The following is a 19,395-nucleotide window of genomic DNA, read 5'->3' on the forward strand; positions in this document are numbered from 1 at the left end:
CCATGGAAGGAGTTCAGCGAAGATTCACCAGGCTGATACCTGGGATGGCAGGAATGACGTATGAGGAGAGATTGGGTCGATTGGGCTTGTACTCGCTGGAGTTTAGAAGAATGAGAGGGGATCTCATTGAAAATTATAAAATTCTGACAGGACTGGACAGACTAGATGCAGGAAGAATGTTCCCGATGGTCAGGGAGTCCAGAACCAGGGGTCACAGTCTAAGGATAAGGGGTAGGCCATTTAGGACAGAAATGAGGAGGAATTTCTTCACCCAAAGAGTGGTGAACCTGTGGAATTCTCTACCACAGAAGGCAGTAGAGGCCAATTCATTAAATATATTCAAGAAGGAGTTGGATATATTTCTCAAGGCTAAAGGGATCAAGGGGTATGGGGAGAAAGCAGGGACCGGGTACTGTATTTGGATGATCAGCCATGATCGCATTGAATGGCGGAGCAGGCTCGAGGGGCCGAATGGCCTACTCCTGCTCCTATCTTCTATGTTTCTAATCACACAAGCAGAACTTAAGATGTAAAGTGGATATTCAGTGTAATATATATGTGCACACCTAGTTTTTGATTTTACGAATAACTTCTAAGCATGTTCCAAACCAAATTACTAATGAAATTCTGAGTAAAACAGTTTAATTTTCAATTTTATTTTGAAAAGTTCAATAAGCACAGCAATGCAGCTTTAAATTAACGAGAGTTGTGACTAACAGAGGTGCTCGAATGTGTTATGACATTACACAAGCTCTATTATGACATAAATTGAGACAATTATCTAGAAATGATATAGAAAATGCTTTGGCATTTTGAAATTCTAGGATAAGTGATTAAAGACTATGGTAAAACAGTGGATGAACCAGAATGTGAGAGTAAATTTGAACATGCATGCACACATGGGCTTGTGTTAACCAAGTGCCGGCCTCTGTTCCATTTACCCAAAGCGCAGCTTATCAGTGCTGATTAAAATGAATTACCAGTAATTATATCTGTCGATGGTGAAAAATGGAGCGCTATTTTTCCTTTCCTCATTTCAAAAATGCCTGTCTGAAATTAAGCGAAGACTCCCAGCTGCTTTAACTAAAACAAATCATTTTTGTCATGGTTGTCTACAAAAAGAAAAACTAGACAAAGATCCACTGGCGATTAAAAAGAAACCTCAACCTTATGACTTCACGCTGCTGCCAAATACTGAATATACAAAGAATCGTTTCTTGGAAATAATTTTTTTATGATGACTACAAAAATGCACTGCTGTATCTACTAGCAAAGTTAGTTGTCACATTGAAAAGAAACCTTAAGCTATCCTGAATACCTTTGGGATACTATATTATCTGCTTATACCAGAATAGTAGTACAGGAAACTCTTTATTATCTGGCACCAACAGGACCGGCGTGGTGCCAGTTTATAAAAAAGTCCGGATTACAGAGAGATATAGTTAAAAGGTACGAGAGCTCCGTACACAGCAACAAATCCAGGCTTCCCTGTTGCTTAGCAACATGTGGAGGAACTCCGGCCACAGACCAAGTGTCCCTGTTGCTTAGCAACAAGTGCACGAACCCCAGTTACACAGCCACAGATCCAGGAACTGCCACTAATATGAAGTAAAACTTACCTGAACCTACTCCTGAATTTTGCCGGTTAACAGAGTTTTCCGGTTATTTAGGTGCCGGTTAAAAGAGTTTCCTGTACAACTATGCTGTAACATTTTAAAAAGTGCTTTGAATAAATGTGGAAACCTCCTTTCCTGAAAATGTTATCTCCTTGATGGGGTACAATTCTATAGCTGCCAGTCATCTTCCAGTGTCTTACCCATTAGGTCATTATTCCAGTCGCGAGTGAGTCTCGATAAGCTTTTCAAACATGGGGGAATCACAGCCATGCTTGATGCTGCGCTCACCTGATGTTCACAGGTGTAATCCCAACAAGGATTGTTGCATACGAATAGTAGCAGGAATCCTGACCAATTTTCTCCTGCCTAATGCACAAGCTCGGAGGCCAATTTCAGAGAATATCCCTATCGCTGCCCCAGCTGAGGTCAGCTAGCCCAGGGATTGAACCTGAAACTTTTCTGGCTTGTGCGGCTGAATTACCGAGAAGGTAAACTCCTTGAGCCACTGTGGCTGCTAATAACTAAGTTATAGGTGTGCTCGGGAAATGAAAACCAATGCTGTCATTAGCGTCTTTCGTTCTGGCCAAAAATTAATAAACTAGTGAAGTTGAATTTAAATTTTCAATTACATTAAAAAAAAGCAATAGATAAGGATAACATTCTTCAGATGAACAAAATTATGTCTAAGCAAATTATGTCTCTACTCATAATGCTTACAATTTTTTTTTTTTTTTTTTTAATTTCTCCCGGCAAGTTCCGGCAGCACTGAACCAGAGTTAAACAAATGGCATGCAAAACCAAGAAGGTTGTTGATCTCTGTTCACGGAATGAGAACTACCTGCTGACAGGCTTCTCCCAGCTGGGAGACCGAAAATAGTGATGTGCTGATCCTCAACTGTTAATTTGGAATTTGTCTGTAATGGCTGGGGAATTAATTCATTTTAAAAAATGAGCTTCTCAGGGGATTAGTTCACACTGAAATCACTTCTCCCTCCAGGATTGCTCCCTTTTAAAATAGATCCTAAATATTTTATGGGCACATTTTTCAACTTCAATAATTCAGGGTTAAATATGATACAGCTTCATAGTAACAATCTCTATTCTTCTACTGACATTATAGTTTACGTACGATAGGTTACTTATGATAAGTAACATATCGTAAGTAACCTATCAAGTTGGGAATAATTTGAGATACCTGCCTCTAAAGAAGCTTCACGAACATAATTAATTGACCTTCAACTGCTTGCACTATCTAAATGAGTCTCCATGAGACCAACAAGTGTCATTTGAATAATCCAAAATGTTCTGTTTTTCTGAGGGGAAGGGAACTGTGATTTTATTTTAAGTGTGCATATATTGAAATAATAGGCCAGAAATTTCTGGCATAATATTATTTTCTTACTTTTCCTTTGTCTATTTCTTTCTCTCTCTTAATCCAATCTTTCTTTCCCTCTTTATTTCTGTTTCTTTACCTGGTTTGACACTAATTCACCCTATTTCCTTCTCCATCATTTCTCTGTTTCTTTCTCAATCCTGAAATCTCATTGGTTAAGGAGATCGACTGTTGGTCCCATTGTTCACCAAGGACCCAGATGCCATTTTGCCCTCGCCGTACCATTATCAGCTCACACTTCCAGCAATTTGCAGTGCAAACGTTTTTCGTGCTGAAGGGTGCAGGAAAAAATGCTGCGAGATGCCCCGCTCTAGCAAAACTTGGGCCAATATTTTTAAACTTTCCAATTAAGATATTTAACAGAGGAACAGGTAACGTGCATGATTAAGTTGAATACCATTGTAGGTAGCTGACAGATTACTAGTCCAGAGTGAAGGAGGTGTGGCAATGGGCATATGTACCTTCAAAGAATAACAACAATTCCCATCTAATGCAAGCATCTACTTGGCTGCAAGGCGTTTGGGACATCCAGAGGATCTGAAAGGCGCTATCTAAATGCAATTTCCTTCTGTGTGTGTTCTCAAATAGAATACCCTGGGTCAGAGAAAAGAGTAATTTTAAAAAATAATGATGGCGCCCATCCTTAACCAGGCCACAAAATAATACAATTATGAGCTTCACAGAAAGCTACAAGGCCCTGAATGAGTTGTGTAATGATACCTTGTTTTGAATTACTCAATTGCAAGGACAGGTGCCAGATCTCTCTATTTCTAGAACTGGATGCTAAAATTGCCCTCTAGTCTACAACGGGAATCTGGAAAGGTTGGGATTTTATTCAGCCCTAAAACATGTGTATCAGGCAAACAGAAATATTCCAATACACGTCCATGCACACACACAATCCTTAATGATCTAGTCATACCATATTAAATAACTCTATAAAAGCCACTCTAATTATTAGGGCTGTTAACCTAACTTAATTTGTTGCCAAAAATCACTCATCACAATGGTGTAATTTGGCTCACACGAGAGATTCTGGTTAAGTGTGGAACCTGTTCCTGAGTCCTTGAAAATAATGACGTAAAATACTGTAATAATTAAGAATTTATTATACCACTAATGCATAAAACGATGTATTCAATTTACAATATTTGAAAATGCAATCCGACAGTCACGTAGAAATTTCCATCACTTAACACCATAGGCTCACCTGTACTCAAACTACGATCCATTGTCTCATTGTGCTACCAAGAGCCCTTGTCTTACTCAATAAAACTTAACTGTTATAAATAATGAGATAAACAACTCCAAATCAGTTACAGTAGCTGTTAAAAATAGATCAAATTTTCTCAAATATTCAGTTGTAAACAAAACCAAAATCTTGCCAGCTGTGCTTTATTAGGTACAAAAAGATTCATCATACACTTCAAGTTTTAAATATGTTGGGCCTGATTTTGCTGGAGCGCAGTGTGCGGAGTGCTCCGTTAGTTAGACTTGCAATTGCACATTTAGGTTTTTAATTTTTTTGCCCACAAAGTTGCTGGAAGTGCGAGCTGGTAACGGGAGGGGGCAACAGGGCATCTGGGACCTTGGTGAACAATGGGACCAACAGGATATCTCCTTAACCAATGAGATTAAAACGATTGCGATTTCAACAGAGGAAGGACTGAGAAGGAGGGTGAATTAGAGCTGATGAATTCAATGTCAAATTAGGTACAGAAAGAGAAATAAAGAGAGGGAAAGAAAGATTGGATTAAGAGAGGAAAAAGGTACAGAAAGGAAAATAAGAATAAGAATGTTTTAAAAATTAACATTTCTACAATCTCCTAAAACCATTCACAACCTGAAGGAATGAGACTCCACACTTACAATTTTTTACTTTCTGGGCAAGGAGGTCGATTGGAAGTCATTAACAATTATCACGCCCTTAAAAGGGTACTTAGCGATAATTACTAGATTTGGACTTAATGGGCAATTAATTTGCAAATGCAGTCACTTCATGCGGTGAGGCACACCTCAGCCAGCAACTTGGTGATTCGCAATTCACGGGGCTCCTCTTCCGTGTTACAAGTTGCTGACTGATTTACACATAATTAACCGTGTTTCTTCAGGCATCGTTAATTTTTTTTTTAAACAAAAGCTGGCCCATTATAATTATATAAATTATTAAAAGGTCAAATTCAAATAGACAAATATTTTGTGCTGTTGTCTGCAAAAATAGAACGGCTCACCAAGAGGGTCAAAAAGACACGTTTCATTAAAGTAATGTGCAAGTGTTCGATGAGTCAGCAAAAAATTGGAAAGTGAAAAATGGAGCCCATGAGAAAATGTTACTTAAGGTGTTCTTCCTAACATGCAGAGGGCTTTATTAAAAAAAATTGGGCCTCCACAAGATTTTTTAAACATAAAAATAACTTGCAAAATCAGAATAATTAAATCTCAGTGCAGCCACACTGAAGAACAAGATTCCACTATACTGTGCTGGAAGGAGAGCCAAAGGGACACCCTGGAATTTTCCAAGTGTAGTCAATTCTTTAAAATAGCATTACAAATTCAAACACTTAAAGAAAATTGACCATGTGGGGCACAACTCAACAGATGAAGTATCAGAGGCAGTCCCTTTGTCTTTCTGAACCTAAATGAAGGAGTGTCCAGCATTGATTTAAAAAGTGAATTATTTACAAATTGCCAATATTAAAAGTGCTGAAATTCTAAATTGTTTACCACAGAGGGATAATGACACACTGCACAGGTTGAAGGTTTGGCCCAATCCATGCCTATATAACATTGAAAGGCTTGGCCCGAATATTTACTTTTGTTATACATGCTGATGACACCTAACTTGGGGGTGGGGCAAACAGTGAAGATGATACCAATCGACTGCAACAGGACATAGAAAGGCTAGCAGAATGGGCAAATAAGTGGCAGATGGAATTTAATACAGAGAAGTGTGAGTTGATGCATTTTGGCAGAAGAAACAGGGAGAGGCAATATACATTTAATGGCATAGTTTTAAAGAGTGTGCAGGGACAGAGGGGCCTGGGAGTTAATGTGCATAGGTCCCTGAAGGTGGCAGGACACATTGAGAGAGTGGTTAGCAAAGCATATGGGATCTTGGGTTTCATAAATAGAGGTATTGAGTACAAAAGTAGAGAAGTTATGCTGAACCTTTATAAAGCGCTGGTTAGGCCACAACTAGAGTATTGTGTCCAGTTCTGGTCACCACACTTTAGGAAGGATGTGAAGGCCCTTGAGAGGGTGCAGAGGAGATTTACCAGAATGATTCTGGGAATGGGGGATCTTAGCTACAAGGACAGGTTGGAGAAGCTGGATTTGTTTTCATTAGAGCAAAGGAGGTTGAGGGGTGATTTGATAGAGGTGTACAAGATTATGACGGGTTTGGGTGGACTAGACGGGGAAAGGCTGTTCCCACTAGTTGATGGACACAGATTTAAGGTTTTGGGAAAGAGATACGGGGGGATGTGAGGAAAAAAATGTTTATGCAGCGAGTGGTGTGGACCTGGAACTCGCTGCCGACGGAAGTGGTGGAAGCAGAGACACTCAATGTTTTCAAGGGGAGACTGGATAGGCACTTGAGGGAAATAAACTTGCTGGGCTACGGGGATAGAGCGGGGGAATGGGACTGGCTCGATTGCTCTGCAGAGAGCCAACACAGGCTCGATAGGCTGAATGGCCGCCTTCTGTGCTATTATGACTCTATGACTAAGTCCTGTCTGAGACAAAATTCTAAATCCATACAGAATGTTTGCTGCCCTATTATAAACATGGACTGCGTGTTGGCTTTTGTGTTTCCCTCCAGTGTAGTTTTAAGGCCATTATGCAGAGATTTCTCTTCTCTTGGGCAGAATGGAAGAGCTGGAGAGACTTCACATGGTCAATATTCCCCCTCTCCTCAATAAAACATTCAAGGAAGACAGCTGAATTACATTTTAGAGCTTATAAAAGGCTTTTGAGTTCACAATCTGTGTTACCAATGTGTACCAAGTTAACAAAAAATTTACACTGTCGTTCCATGACATACTTCAAAATTTGTTCCCCCCACCTTATCGATGCTACATTTAACCAATTTAAATGAGAAAAAGGGACCATTCCTCCAATTAATGCACAGCCAAATTTAGTTTATCTAAATGTTGCAAAATCAAGTATATACACACATGCCATGGCAGACGTGACATGGAAAATAAAATATGAAGAGATTTTCCTGGTTAACTTTGACACAGCGAATATCAGAAAATCAGATGGAACAAGATGCATTCCTGTAAAGGAACCTACCTGATTTTCTGATATTCTCTGCGCTCATGTCGCTAAATGCCAGAGTAGATAAGTTAGTGGGATCCAAAACTGCAGGCAGAGATGGACTGGAAATTAGAAGCTGGGAAAGGAGGAGTGTAACAGGGCCTGAGGCCCGAAGTTGGAGTGGGAGGGACTGCTGTGAGCTCGAGGGCCAAAGGTAGAAGGGGGAAGTTGGTTGGGGTAAGTTTTTGTGATGCAGGTCTCTGTGTTTGGGAGCATTGCCAGAGTCTGACTCAGAGACAGGGGAGGATACTACATGCGGACGTGAGTTTTAAGAGGCTGTATTGCCTGAGCCTCTGGCTCAGGCCAATCCAGGTTTTGAAAGCAGAATGAAGTAGATCTGGCAGCACTTGGGAAAGAGGGAGAGGGCAGGGCACAGACCTGGAAACATTAAGGAGCAGGAGAGAGGACAGAGCTTGGGAATGGAGGAGCTACCTGGGCTAAGTAGTGTCTAGAAGTTAAAGAGCGGCCTAGACCTACTGGCACTCACACTCAGAAGACAGAGTGGGTGGTAGCAGGTGGTGAAGTGGTAGCATGGAAGCTGGGCATGAGAAATAAACACTTATTAATCAGGCAGCACACATGTGTAGTCACCACAACTGTGACAAAGAGGGTGCGTTTTAGTCAATGGGACACTTAGCATTGGTTTGTGATTTCTTTTTTATCTTAATACAATAATTAAGACAATCAGGATTTTCTGCCTGATGGACATTTTCCCACAACTGAGACAGTTCCCATGTGACAGACACTTTTACTCATGTTCTACAGACATGCGTGGGACTAACATTTAGATAGAGAGATGTGTCTAGGGCCAAAATCAATTTGATAAAATACAACCAAAATTGGCTATAAAACAAAATATTGTCTAGTAAGCAGACAATAATATTTTCCAAAAATAGAATCTGCACAAGGGAAAGTTTTACATTTAAAGTTAAGATGAACCCTTCTACATAAATCAGTTATTTCTAACTATATTAGATAAGTGTACACTCTGTTGTTAAAGGTATTGGAATGTCCCAGTAGCAATTGCCCATCTGTTATTCTATAAGAGTTTTACATTATATTAACATGTAACAACATTTCCTCTCTCCTCCTATTAGAAGAGAAGATACGTCCACAAGTACTATTAATCAATGATGAAAATAAGTGAAGTGGGTAAGGATTTAAGCTTTAGAAATATCCCAGTCTACAGTCAACTGCTGCAGCATCTCGTGGAGTAGAAGGTTCATGTGATGTAGAAAAGTTCCTGGGCAGCACATCTGCTCAGAAGCACCGATCATGGCCTGATGTTAGCAGTTTCTCTTTCCCCCCCACCCCCCCCAATTCAGTCTGCCAAATGTTCCACAAAAATAAAAAAAAACTAAACAATACAACAGCCTTCTGTCAACGTGTACTTCCATTACACCTCACCGGCAAGTGGTCAATATGGCTGCACTACACAGAAGAGCCCTGTTAACTGAAATGTTATTAGAAATGAAAAGTCACTCCACCCTGCTGCAATGAAGCTGAAAGCCCACTGCGTGAGGTAATTTCATATTTTTTTTTAGATTAAAATCCGAAGATACAAACCATAAAGCTTGAACTTTTATCTGTTGTAAATTATCTTTTGAGATAAATTAGAAGGTACATTCATGATCTACAGTACAACACATCTTTCTTACAGGATTTTCTGTTTATAAGCCCCAACTGTCCATTTTCCAAATGTGTCACTAATGGAATAAAACAGCTTCTGGGCTTGAAAGCAAGAATAAGTTTTATATCAAACAGTGAAACAGTATTAAGTCACACACATACACAAATTGATTTTCTGTAGCGATCCACACGGGAAGTTGGAGAATATAATCACTCTGTTACCTGTTTCGGGTATCTTGGTGTTGCTGTTTCTCTGGGCTGGATTTTGCGGGGGGGGGGGGGGGGGGGGGGGGTCAGCGAGCACGATCGTTGGTGGGTCGGGTGGGAAAGTGTTTTTTCCCCCCAAGCGGGTCAGGACCCCGCTGTGAACCCGTCGCCACACGCCTTTACCAAATCTTGGGTCTGCCGGCGCTGAGCAGACCCAACACGCAGCGGCGGGGGAGGCAATTAAAATCATTAGTGGCTTGTTTACAGTCACAAAGGTTTTTTCGCAGATTTTTGAATTTGCCAGGTCGCCCACTGGTTTCCTGCTGTGCCGAGATCTCATCTGTGAAGCTGAGGCGGGATGTCACTTGCCATTGAATCAGCTGATGAGTTGACAGCTTCAAATGTCAAGTCAAAGCTCCAAGCTGATTGAGATATATTCCCTTAACCACTAGCTTCTCTAAACTGCATTTCCACTACAGATTCAGGATGCTGCAAGTCTTTACACAAGTCTCCATCCAGTCTGACCTCATTACCTCTTTCACCATTGACAGATCGCTTCTGTCATCTGTACTTCACCTGCCATCTATTCCATCAGTACGGGTGCCATTGAAACTCTCTCACCTTGGTCCTCAGAATCCCACCACAATCAGCCTCCACACCAGCAGCACCAACAACACCACCTACCTTCACTGCAATCAACTGATGCTGCACAGGGCATCAGCACCCGACCACATTGCTGCCTGGGAGGCCAGGGATGGCCTCACCATGGCCAGATTTACTTCACTTTATGCTGTACACATTGACAGCCACATGATGCGCCAGGTTGGCACCACCCCACATCAACACCATAAAGCATCCCTATAATGCCCAAGCCATTGCAGGGGGTACCATTATGACTCACCATTCACTGCAACTCACTAAGCCACTTCCAAAGGTGCACACAAATCTGTCCAAGAATGCAAAGTGTTGAAAATAAAAGTTTCAATGTTTGACACCACATTAACAGAAACTTTACATGAACATTGGATAAAACACCCAAGTGTCTACTCTTTCTTGTGTGTTGTTAGTTGGTATGATTGCGTTAGGATGAAAGTGAATGTGAGGGGTGGTTTGTGAGATGGGGATGTGACAATGTAGATAGAGGGGGATGGGTAGAGGTGCAAGGTAAGCTGGTGTCAGCAAGGATGTGCAGGAGTAGGGTAGGGAAGGCGGAGTGATAGGGATGTGATGAGAGGCACAGCAGGATGAGGCTGAGTGTGGCTTTGTACTAACGTTTTATGATCTAATGATTTTATTGAAACGTTTGCAGCACTGACCAGATCCCTGCTTGTGCCCTTCTCTGCAATGTGCAACCAGGCTGTGTTGATCTGCTAGGGAGGTCTTCTCCACCCATGGGAAGGGAAGAGGACCTCCCTGTGTGCTGTGACTCCCTCCTATGGAGGGCATCATGGGAGAGCTTGGGTGCAGCCCTGCACCTCTGTGCAGTGCTTGTCAGTGTTTGCAGCACCTCAATGCTATAAAACACTGGCAGCACAAATGTCAAAATAAAGTTGGACATGGTCCCTTTAAGGAAACCGGCTGATGGCATCATCAAATGACATCACCAGACCCGCTTCCTCTAATTGGCCGGCAAACGGGCTGGGTGGGCTTAACAAACTCAATCAAGGAAAAGTCATTCTATAGAGCGGGCTGCAGCCAGCAGCGGGGCCGGGAACCGCCACCGACATCGCCTGCCATGGACCTATGATGTTCGTAAAATCCAGCCCTCTGTGTTATCTCTTATACTACTTCGTATGGCTGATGTTGATGTGGAGCAACAACTATAATTTTACATTTAGGTGGTTAAGCCAGATAATTGCGTCAGGAGTAGCGGAGTGTATTGCTGTGATGCCTCCTTCATATTTGTGAATCGGGCATTGAGTCATTTTATGGTTCATGATCTGTTCTGGGTGACCACAGTCGCACAATGGAGAATTTTTAATTCTCCATTTGTGCATCAAGTATCTGCATCTGCCATGGTTTGTGCAGATGCGGTTTAGGGTTGATTCTGTATAACTCTATGTTCTCTTCTCTCCCCTGAATTCTTTTGCCTCTCTTTCAGTCCTCTTCTGTTTTTCCTTCTTTCTTTTTGGTGGGTGGTACAAGCTGGTGTGGTGACAAAAGGAGCTACCAATGGCTACATGCTGCATTTGGAGTGAGGGCTGCAGGAAAAACGCAGCCCCTCCGTGACAGTTTTCCCATACCATCTTCCAATAACTCCCATTGCATCCCTAGCCCGTTCCTACTTTCTCCTGTCCTTCCACCAGCCCCTTACTCCCATCACTTACCTCTATTTCTTCCCCTTCTAACTACCCACTCTGTATCCTCCACTTCACCGTTACACGACTCACCCTTATTCCTACATCCACTCCCCCCGCAACTGCCACTTGCAAAATATTTAGCACAGCAGGCCTCTGGGCAAACAATAAACCTGACCATTGGTACATATACACTGAAAGTAGTACGGAATATCACCATACACTTCGCTTCCTCTTTGAAATTGGTGGAAAATAACACACTGACTATGTGATTCAAGCTGGAAACTAAAAATTAGTCTTTAATTAAAAGATGGAAGCAAAATAGATCAATAAGCGGACTGAGTACAATAATAGAATACTTGGTTTCTCACCAATACTTTGGTTTCAAAACAATAAAAGCTTTAGACATTCTTATAAAATTGGACCACATGTCCATGTAAAAGTTTTTATGTCAGAAAGACAACCAAAAGAGTCCTCCATTTGCCTCTGACCCACATAGTGGTACAGCAAGAAGGGAAATCCAGCTCGTTTATAAGCCTCGCTTCCCTTTTGATGTCAAACTGATACAATAGGAAGATTAAAAGGGCATCATGTTTCAGGTTTTTGACCATTTTTCCACAGAAAGGATTTGGAAAAGAATTAGTTAATTGGTGGGTTCTCAGAGCAAAGCATATTCACAGAAGTTTAAAGAAAGAGCTGGTTGATATGCTAATGAGCTAGTCAGTAAAGCTATTTCTGCAAAAGCTGTAAACAATAAGCAATTTGCTTTGTTTCAGTAATCGCTAAACAGCCATTGTGTTGGATATTCTCGGTCCCCAGCATTCAGCAGGGGTTGTCTGGTACAGGCTCTCCCCTCGGGTCATAAAGACAGAGAATTAGAAACAGAAACACTCACTGATAGTAAAGTTATTTTAAGAGAAAGCTGCAAGGACATGATTTCACCACACTCAGAAGACTAGAATGCAGTTGGACAGTTCGTAATTATTTTGTTTAAGTCAAGCAAGATGACCTACCGCTGAGGGGAAGCGTAGTGTTTTCATCGTTTAATAGTATTACGCAAAGACATATAGTACTGATAAAACTATTGCTTTGTATGTTCACTTGCTGTAAAATAAATCAGCTTAACGATTTGCGTCTGGCCTCGTCTTACCAAGTGTGACTCAAACTTCCTGCAAAATCGATCCACATTTTCAATCAGAAAGAGATTTCAAAAGGCAGCCTCTCGGAATCCTGGCAAGCAATTCACATACTTTCAGGACAACGCAAAACTTTAAAGAGCTGTGCTCACATGACCCCGTGATGCAAAGGCCATAGTTGGTAAATGTGAACATTATAATATTAATTATTTCCATCATCTGTGTTAGACTTGGCATGTGTTAGGCAATGCAACTATCTCAGTTCTAAATGATATAGTGTGTCTTCTTAAACACACAATCTATTACGACTTGCTGGAGAGCTGCCTAGAAGCAATTGACAAAAAGGGAAGAATAATTTCCTTGGCGCTGCAGACCATTTTGTGTATTCCACACTTCTCCTATTCAGAGAAACATGGACAGCCCTCCCAGAAACCAGACCATTTTAAGATTATCACAATACTGGCAAGCTATAAATTTCTATAAATATATTTAAAATAAAACATGATAAACCCTTTGGGTTTGTCATATCCTCCATAAGACATATGTAGTAACAATGTTCTACAGAACACACACAATTTAATTAAACGTTTATAATTTTAAAATAAACTTACCCTTTTGTCCTTTGGTATAATTCTCTCTGCAGTTTTGCATTAGTTGCAGGATCCACTTGTGCTGGGCCATAATACACTTCCAGGCAGGATCACCTGGTGCGTGGAGATCGGATAGGTATCTGTAATCACGGTCAAAAATAATGATTAAAATCACAAACTGCTAAACATAAAGAACACCGTTTTCAAGCTGAAGTTCTTTATTTCCTTCTTTGCCAATTTTATCTTCTTCTGAAGGCAGTCAATTGTTGCTGGGCACAGTTCCATGGCATCTGATGCAGACCAATCTCTTCCCCAAGTGACCATTATTCTCATCATGTCAGTAATGTTGGCAGGTTTTCCTACCATGAGGGTAGGACAGCTAGCCTGATTGGATCTCAGGATCCACACGCATGCATTCACAACAGGGATTATTAGAGCGAGAACCCTGGACGATTTTCCCTTCCATAACCAAGGGTCAATGTGATGAATTGCAGTGTCCTAACTTCTGTGATGGTTGAGATCAGATAACACTGCACAGACTCAGTGGATCAGCTATTTATCACAAACTGAACCACAGGTGGAAGCGACACTGAAGCTCGAATACGGTGTCGCTGTTCGTAGCTCCATCACTGCTATTCAGTTTTCAGTCGTGCATTTTATCATCCTTTATAATATAGGACTAGACCAACACCAAACCACGTTACATGAAACTGCTTTAGTCTCTCATACTTGGGTGAATGTTACAACTGATACCATCTTGTTCCCTGACCACTGTTTCAGGTTGAACCAGACTGTTCGCTACCACAGTGTCCTACTTGATCCCTAGCTGAATTTCCAACCCCATAAGCAGGTTCATTAGTAACTTTTAAAAGGGAATTGGATATAAATGATTTTATGCCAACCACTTCTTCCTCCTTCAAGAATTCTTTAATTTGTTGTGAAGCTCAAGTCAATCCAACATTTGAAAATATAAGAGGGAGACTGTTCTATTAAAAGCTTCCAGTTGCGTGGGTCTGTTTCTCTCTCTCCCTCTTACTGATACAATAGTGTAGTACAGGAAACTTTGTGATATCTGGCACCGACAGGACCGAGCTGTTGCCGTCCCATCAAAACTGCCGGACAAACCAGCGCTAATGTTAAAACATACGGAGCTTTTGAGCTCCGTATCTAGCAACAAACCCTGTTGCTTAGCAACAGCTTCTAAACAGTCGGCCGTAGCTTGCAAGCGTCTCTGTAGCTAAGCAACAGCTTCAGCTAGACCTTGCAGAGCCTGACTGGTGAAAAAAAAGCAACGAAAAGAAAAAAAACTTACTGAACTGACTCCTGAATTTTGCCGGTGGATCGAGCATTCCGGACAGTTAACCTCCGGATAAACCAAAGTTTCCTGTAGTTATGCTGCTGGACTCGTAATCCAGATTCCTGGACTAATAATCCAGAGAACACAAGTTCAAATCCCACCATGCCAGTTTGAGAATTTAAATTTGTTTCAGATAATTGGCAAAAAATTCAGAGGAAAATAAGGAGATTTTTTTGTTTTTTTTTGTTTTATAAACACAGCGAGATATTATGATCTGGAATGCATTGCCTGAAAGGATGGTAGAAGCGGATTCAATAGTAACTTTCAAAAGGGAAATGGGTGTATAGAATCATAGAAATTTACAGCACAGTAGGAGGCTATTCGGTCCATCATCGAGACCTTTGAAAAACTTGCAGAGCTACGGGGAAAGAGCAGGGGGAGCGGGGCTAGCTGGATAGCTCACAGAGCCGGCACAGGCACAATGAGCCGAATTACCTCCTTCAGGGCTTTTTATTGGCTACAAAACTCGTCAATAAATCTGGGTTTGAGCCAATGAACAATCATCAGAAAAAAAACAAATAGAAAATGCTGGAAATAAACAGAAAATCAGTCAGTACCTCTAGTGAGAAAAGACATTTCAGGAGATACCCTTTTTGGAAACTGAAAACTGAAGGATAAGCAAGCATTTTAGTAGAATCGGAAATGAGTGAAAGGGAGTAGAAGAAACAGGAAGTCGAAGCAGAGAGGAAGTTAATGGGTTGAACGACCTGCCAGCAGTTTACACTGTTTCTAATGCATTTATATAGCACCTTATCAAATGTAAGAATTCTTCCTTTTCTATCTTATTCTACAGGTGCAAATATTAACTGCTATAAGTGCGCCTTGAGCCCAGTCTAAACAGCTACGCCACTAACTGCTATCAGATTATATTCAAAACTAAATTACTGACCTTATTAGAACCCAAAACAACTGTGATCAAGTACAGCAGCAACTATTTCAGAAATTACCCATCAATGCCAGTTTTGCTGGACTGGATGTATTCTAAGAAAACCAGAGGAAGAGGCAATAAACATCTCTGTATAAACAAACTCATCCAAGGGCTTTCAAGTTGATGCATCTCAAATTCTATTCATGACCAATATTTGATGACAAGGGTTTACTATCCAAAGTGTTGATAAATAAAATTATATTTTTTCTTTTTTCTTTAAAAAAAGAGAACTTTGTGGCTCTATGGGTAAATACACTGATGGTGAAGTGCTGAATCATATAGGCTAGAGATCGCAGGTTGCAGTCCCTGATCTACAGAGTTAACACATCTAGGATGGTGGCAGAGGAGGGTAACCCTGGCTGAGCGAACATATCATAGACCAGAGTTTGAATTAAGAGCTTTCTTGTTGGCCTCTATGTCCCCAGGTTAAGGGCAAGGGTATGGGAGAAAAAGAAAATCAGTAAGAATTCCTGCTTCTGTTAGCTGTTTAGTGACCTTGCAAAAAATTTCATGGGCGCATATCAGGTGAGGCAAGATTCCAGCTCAGCTCTATCAAATAGTTTGCCAACACTAATTTTCTAGTCTCAAATGAAAAATGGCCACTTAAGCAAGGCTGCCAGTTCCCATGAAGCAACTTGCAGTTATAAAGCACCATTAATCCAGCAGCACATTCCAAGGCACTTCACAGTTTGGAGTCAGGCCCAAGAGCGCATAGGTGGTGAATTATGGAACGTAACGCAAGGCCTGGAGAAACAGGTAGGTTTTAAGGTGGCTTTTGTGGTTGAGGAAGAATAAAGCAAGGCAGAGGTGTTAAGGGAGAGAATTCCAGAGTGTTGCAGTGAGCTGAATGAAGGCTCTGCCGGTGGTGGCTGAGATACAGGGAAGAGGGAACACATGACAAACCAGAATTGGAAGAGTGGAGAATGCAATGCTAAAAAGGTTTATAGAAATAAGGAAGAGTGAGGTCATGCAAATAGATGAGGATGAGGATTTTAAAGTTGCTATGTTTAGGGAAACAGCTGTTTAAGGACAGCAAGCATAAGAACAATACATGAGAGGGAGTTTGAGATACACAGGGTGGGGGGCAATGGAGTTCTGGATGAGATTAAGTTTGTGCAAGGTGGAGCTTGGGAGGCTTGTGAGGAAACCATTGGAAATATCATATCAGGGAGATGGCAAGGGTTGAATATGGCTTTCAGCATCAGTGGGAGTGAGGGAAGGACAAAGACAGTAACATTTTGGAGGTGGAAGTAGGTGGTCTTGGTGAAGGCTTGGATGTGGGGTTTGAGACAAAGGCTAGGGTCCAGCAGGACATCGATGCTGTACGCCACCTGACTGAATGAGCATTATTAAGGAGGAGGGACAGAATCAGGGGCTAGGGTGCAGAGATTCTGGTGGGGGCAAACAGGTTGGTTTCAGTCTTGCCAATAAAGAACGGCAGAGATTCTGGTTCAGCCCTGACTTGATGTCAGACAAGCAATCAGACAGCACAGCTACAGTTATGGATTTAGAACTGGCAGTGGAGAGGTAATACATATGAAAGCGAACCCCCATGCTTGCAGATTATGACACTGAGCAGCAGTATATTGCTCAGGGACAGGAGGCCAAGAATGGAACCGTGGATCACACCAAAAGTCACCATGTGGGCATGGGCCAAGAAATCTCCAGAACCCTTCCCCTAGCATGACTTACCAGTTTTGGGAGGGAAGAGAAAAAAACATTTTGGCCGAGGGGGTGGGGGCGCAGTGGAATGGCAAGCTATTCTTTCTGATGATCTCATATAATACACATATAAACAGAAAATAAGGATAATTCCTCCATCACCTACTGTTGCACTCTCCCACTCTAATTTTTCTTGCTTTAAGATTTCTTTTCATGTCTCTCTTTTTCAATTTTTATCTCTCCTTTTAGATTATCTCCTGAAAATGAGGTGGTAAGAAGGGAAAAATCGGAAAGCAAGTCATCCTTGGGAACTTTTGTGTGTCTGCTAGCAGCCAGTTCAGAAACACATTAGGAGTCCAGGTCACCTGCCTGCTCCCTCAGCCACAGCCAGTACATGGCCGAGGAATTTCATACCCTTTTAAAAAAATAAATGAACATTTGAAAGTAAAATATTTACTTAGCAAATTCTCCTCACAGACAGACAATGCTCCTTTTCTATCTCCAAAACCACCTTTCGACATATTCGACTGCAGCTTTATATAATAATGAACCTCAGAAAATGTTAAATAAATTAACTCTGAAAATGCTTCTTAATGTCCAGCTTGTCTCTCAAAACTTTTTCATATTCAATTGACAATGCTCCAACCTTTCATCCCGTGAACTTTAGTCACTACCAACTAAAAGTTTAGGACTAGCCGATGAGATACACTTTTAAAGAATATAAACCTTCAAGTCACCCAAGTAGCTATTGTGACTAAAAAAAACTGGCTGAAGAAAGCATTCATTCTAAACAACGCACAGCCAACTTTTAAATGTAAGCTCACATATTTATGCTAATGTAACTAGCTCTACCTATCCAAAAGTTCTCTTGACCCACAACCAAGTCCCTGATGTTGGATTGCCTGTCCAACCTCAAAGTCTGGCTAAGTTTTCAGCCATAAACTCTACTCCTTTGCCATCTCCCTTCCTGATCACTCACTCTGGCTGAATAAAAAAGTGCATAATCTCAGCATCATGTTCAACCGAGAACTGAGCTTCATACCGCACATCCTCTCCATACCAAGACCACTTCCTTCCACCTCCACAACATTGCCTGCCTCCACCCCTACCTCAGGCCCCTACTGCTTAAAACCCATGCATTTCTCTTCCAAACTTGATTACTCCAATATTCTCTTTGCTTGCCTTTCACCGTCCACCCTTCATAAACCCCAACACATCAAATTTAAAATCTTTGCCTTAGTCTTCAAATCACTCTCATTTCTTCCTCATCCAGCATTACTTCCAACACTCCCACCCCTTCCCTGAAACTTTGATTCTCCAACACTGCCCTCCTCCTGTGCATTCTCCTACCCTTCATCCCACCTTTGGTGGCTGAATGTTAAGTCGCCTCAACCCTACTCTCGAACTCCCTCCTGAAACCCCTTCACCTCTCTAGTTCTCTATGCTCCTTCCATTAAAGGCCTGGTCAAAACCCATCTTTGCAACCTAGCCTTCAGTCACCTCTCAAAACTCTTCCAGTACTCAGCGCCACTACTCATTTCTTTGTAAAGCACATTGGGACCATTTCGATATTAATATGCACTGTGTAAACCCAATTTGTTATTGTAAAAAGCATGCATGTCATTTATTTGCTTGGTTTCAGATTAAGTACTTGGGTGCAGCACTGCAGGTAATGCAAGTGCACACCATTACTTACAATCTATTTCACACATGTTTGCCCTTTCTCCATAAGAAGCCCCTGAAAAAAAACTGTTCCCCAAGCCACTTACAACTGCACTTTAAGACTCCCAACTGCCTACCCTTTGGCCTGCCATTCCCCAATACTGCTGTACTTTAGATATGCTCTACCACTCCCTCATCTCCACCTTTGATGTCCTAGTTCCCAGTAAAACATTTACTCTTACATCCTGGTCATTCCCCAGGTATGGCCTCCATCTTCGCTCTCTCAAGTCCAAGAGGCACAGACATGAGTGTATTTGGTGCACAACTAGCTTCGCCATCCATCACCAGATCTGGCTGGACCACATGAAGCGCTATTGGGCATTACATTCCTTTGCCAAAACCGGTCGCTGCTCTAGAATATTCCTGGAGAGCAAAGATACCCCTCGTCTTCTTTTCTCCACTACCAACCGCCCCTTTAAATCCCTCTTCTCTACCCCCTCCATTCTCACCTCCAACAAGAAGTGCGAGGAGTTGATAGACTTCATCACTAAAATTGAGACCATCCATTCAGCTGCCTCCGTTGCTTCCCTCTCATCTCGCC

The 19,395-nt window shown here is 41.6% G+C and overlaps 1 protein-coding gene across 6 annotated transcripts in view; it reads right to left on the reverse strand.

Moving 5' to 3' along the window:
* Positions 1 to 19,395, reverse strand: part of exoc2 (exocyst complex component 2) — a 303,326-nt gene that overhangs the window by 167,208 nt on the left and 116,723 nt on the right. For all 6 annotated transcript variants that reach the window (XM_085989137.1, XM_085989132.1, XM_085989135.1 and 3 more), the window contains exon 11: positions 13,207 to 13,325. In XM_085989137.1, coding sequence (XP_085845263.1) covers positions 13,207 to 13,325 — 119 coding nt within the window. The remainder of the gene's footprint in view (positions 1 to 13,206; positions 13,326 to 19,395) is intronic.

Source organism: Somniosus microcephalus, chromosome 5 (genome assembly GCF_052327205.1).
Source record: "Somniosus microcephalus isolate GS21.2 chromosome 5, FLI_Smic_1.0, whole genome shotgun sequence".
NCBI classification, from domain to species: domain Eukaryota; kingdom Metazoa; phylum Chordata; class Chondrichthyes; order Squaliformes; family Somniosidae; genus Somniosus; species Somniosus microcephalus.